This window comes from Aplysia californica, unplaced genomic scaffold (assembly GCF_000002075.1).
Source record: "Aplysia californica isolate F4 #8 unplaced genomic scaffold, AplCal3.0 scaffold00460, whole genome shotgun sequence".
Classification (NCBI taxonomy): Eukaryota; Metazoa; Mollusca; class Gastropoda; order Aplysiida; family Aplysiidae; genus Aplysia; species Aplysia californica.
In genome coordinates, this window is record NW_004797730.1 from 349532 (window position 1) to 352595 (window position 3064).

General features: G+C 40.0%; 1 protein-coding gene across 1 annotated transcript in view; it reads left to right on the top strand.

Moving 5' to 3' along the window:
* The window catches only part of LOC101854597 (GTP-binding protein REM 1-like), a 169044-nt gene that overhangs the window by 105338 nt on the left and 60642 nt on the right, over positions 1-3064 (top strand). Inside the window, exon 2 of the mRNA XM_013086372.2 lies at positions 2800-2933. Coding sequence (XP_012941826.1) covers positions 2800-2933 — 134 coding nt within the window. The remainder of the gene's footprint in view (positions 1-2799; positions 2934-3064) is intronic.

Genomic DNA, 3064 nt, shown 5'->3' on the forward strand with positions numbered 1-3064 from the left:
TATCTATCTATCTATCTATCTATCTATCTATCTATCTATCTATCTATCTATCTATCTATCTATCTATCTATCTATCTATCTATCTATCCATACGCATACATGTGTAGACACTTATGTATATATAAATTATACCGATGTATATTATAATACTCCTCTCTGTCTCTCTTTCGGCCTCTCTAGTGGACTATCGTTTTTTTCTGAAAAATTCATTGCAATATCATAGGTCTAGAACTTTGAAAGAAGAAGGAATTTATAGTATGCATTACGTCAGATGGGAGCGAATCTCTATTTAGACGATACTATAGCACCGTTTATGTTGCCAGGCTCTGTGTGAGACATTCTTTTTCCTGAACATTTAGACATATGTGAGGCAGTGTAGTGGGAATCAGGCTCTCGTCAAAATAATCAAAGTGAAGAAAAATGAATTTTTCCGCAGGTTTATGAATTGTTATCAAATTTTTGTTTTTTGGCTCAACACCTTTCATGCCCATTAAAGAACTCATTTCTGTGTGGATTTTTCTCAAAAACGTTGATTAAAGGCACAAAAAAAGTAAATTTTCAGTTACCACGGACTCTTAAGCTAAGGAAATAACTAGTCTTTGGTGGCCATTTTGTCAATTATTTTACCTCTGAAAACAGGTGACCCCACTTTCTTCTTTCGCAAATATCTCGACTTGCATACTAGATAAATGGATGGTTTCAGCCTGATTCCACCACGCTGCCTCACATATACATATAATATACACATTGCTATGTTCAACGTATACATTTAGGAAGCAATTCTAAAATGTGAGGCAGCGTGGTGGAATCAGGCTCTCGTCAATTTTTGGGCAGTTAGAGTTATTGGTATCATCTCAAAGATTGTTCACTTGTCTTTATTTGGATGAAAAAAGTATCCATTTATCTTGAATACAAATCGAGATACAGTCGAACCTGCCCTGACGGCCACCTCTATAAGACGACCATCTGTATAAACGGCCACTTTCCATTTCCCCCCTTGCGTTTTTTCTATATAATTTAACTGTGTAAAACGGGCACCTGTCCAACGCGGCCGCGGCCACCATATTTTAACACACAACTCCTATCACACTAAGCAAAAACACCTGTCTTAGACGGCCACCTTAGTGACTCCATTACGTTTTGTCATAAATTGTGCATTGGCCCCTGGCGTTGTGGGCGAGCCCTCATAATCCAATCACCTGTCGTTGTTGTTAGGTAGTCCCTCCAACCGATCATGTTGCGTAGGCCCCTCCCACTGTTGACCAATAGGTAGGCTACCAATTTTCAGCTGCTGGTGAGGTAAGCGTGTGATCCCTCATAACCCATAAGCCCCGCCCAGAACTCATACACAAATCGTAAGTGAGATGAGTGGTCACTGTTTACCCAGTCAGTAACAAAGTAACAAAGGACGTCAACATGAACTTGTGACAGAAGTGTTGCTCGTTCTCCGAGTGGTGGCGACCCATGTGTTTGTTTTAACATGGCACTCGATTTTTCTTCGTTGATACATTTCGTTTTATTGTCACCCTTGTGCAAAATCAGCAACAAAATAAAAATTACAAACAAAATACAAACTAACAGCAAAAACAACAACAATACGGCTACTTTCGATTGGGACCTCAGATGGGAATGGGTTTTCTTTCTTCATCTTGATCAGTCCTGCCTAAGACGGCCACCTGCCTTATACGGCCACTTTTCTCCTTGACAATAGGTGGCCGTCTTACACAGGTTTTACTGTATTTGCGAATAAATGAGGTGGGGGTCACCTATTTTCAGAGGTAAAATTAGTGAGAAAATGGCCGCCAAAGATTAGTTATGTCCTTAGCTTAAGAGTCCGTGGTAACTAAAAATTTACATTTATTGTACCTTTAATCAACGTTTTCCAGAAAAATCCACACAGAAAAGAGTTCTTTAATGGGCATGAAAGGTGTTGAACCAAAAAACAAAAAATTAGATGAAAATTCACAAACCTGCAGAAAAATGCAAGTTTCTTCATTTTGATTATTTTGACGAGGGCCTGATTCCACCACGCTGCCTCACATATACATGATATAATATACACATAGCTATGTTCAACGTATACATTTAGGAAGCAATTCTAAAATGTGATATCTCTTTAAATATAATGCTCTGTTGCTGTTGTTGTTGTTGTTGTTGATGATGATGTTGTTGTTATTGTTGAGGATGATGATGATCGGGGGTTCGAGCCGCGGGCTAGATGTTGTGTCGTTGGGAAAGGCACTTTAAACAAATTTTCCTCACTTCACCCTGGTGAGAATGGGTACCCGGCCATAGCGAAAGATCTTGTCAGTATGTTAGTGTTTTAGCGCCTATAAATGGCTGCTTGCACTGTATGTTTCCCAGGAAGTTGAGGTTGTTTCAGAATGTCTCAGGTCTGCTGGGGTAATAGTATAGATTGTGAAGCGCAGAGAGCTTGCTGTTGAGCGAGGATTTGCGCTATACAAATGCTATCTATTCATTATTATTACTGTTGTTGTTGTTGTTGATGATGATATTGTTGTTATTGATGATGATGTTTTTGTTATTGTTGTTGTTGTTGTTGTTGACGATGATATTGTTGATGATGTTGTTGTTGCTGTTGTTGTTGTTTTTGTTGACGATGATGTTGTTGATGATGGTGTTGTTGTTGATGATGACGTTGTTGATGATAATGTTGTTGATGTTGTTGTTGACGATGGTGTTGTTGTCGATGATGATGATAAAAATGATGATGTTTTGCTGATGTTGCTGTTGTTGCCGTCCAATTTTCACCGGCCACTTTGTTCATTCCGCCTTCAGGTCTTTCACAACCACGGCCAAGGGGGTGATCAACGCCGGCGATATCGTGCGCAAGACGAGTGTCAACAGTCTTATGTCCTCCGGCAGTGCCGTGCCTTTGGAGGAGAGGCAGGAAGCCCCACTCAGCGCAGGAGGTAAATTAATTAATCAGCATTTTTGCTGTTGCTGTTGTCGCTGTTGTCGTTGTTGTTGCTGTTGTTGTTGTTGTTGCAGTTGTTGTCGTGTGTGTGTGTGTGTGTGTGTATGTGTGTGTGTGTGTGTGTGT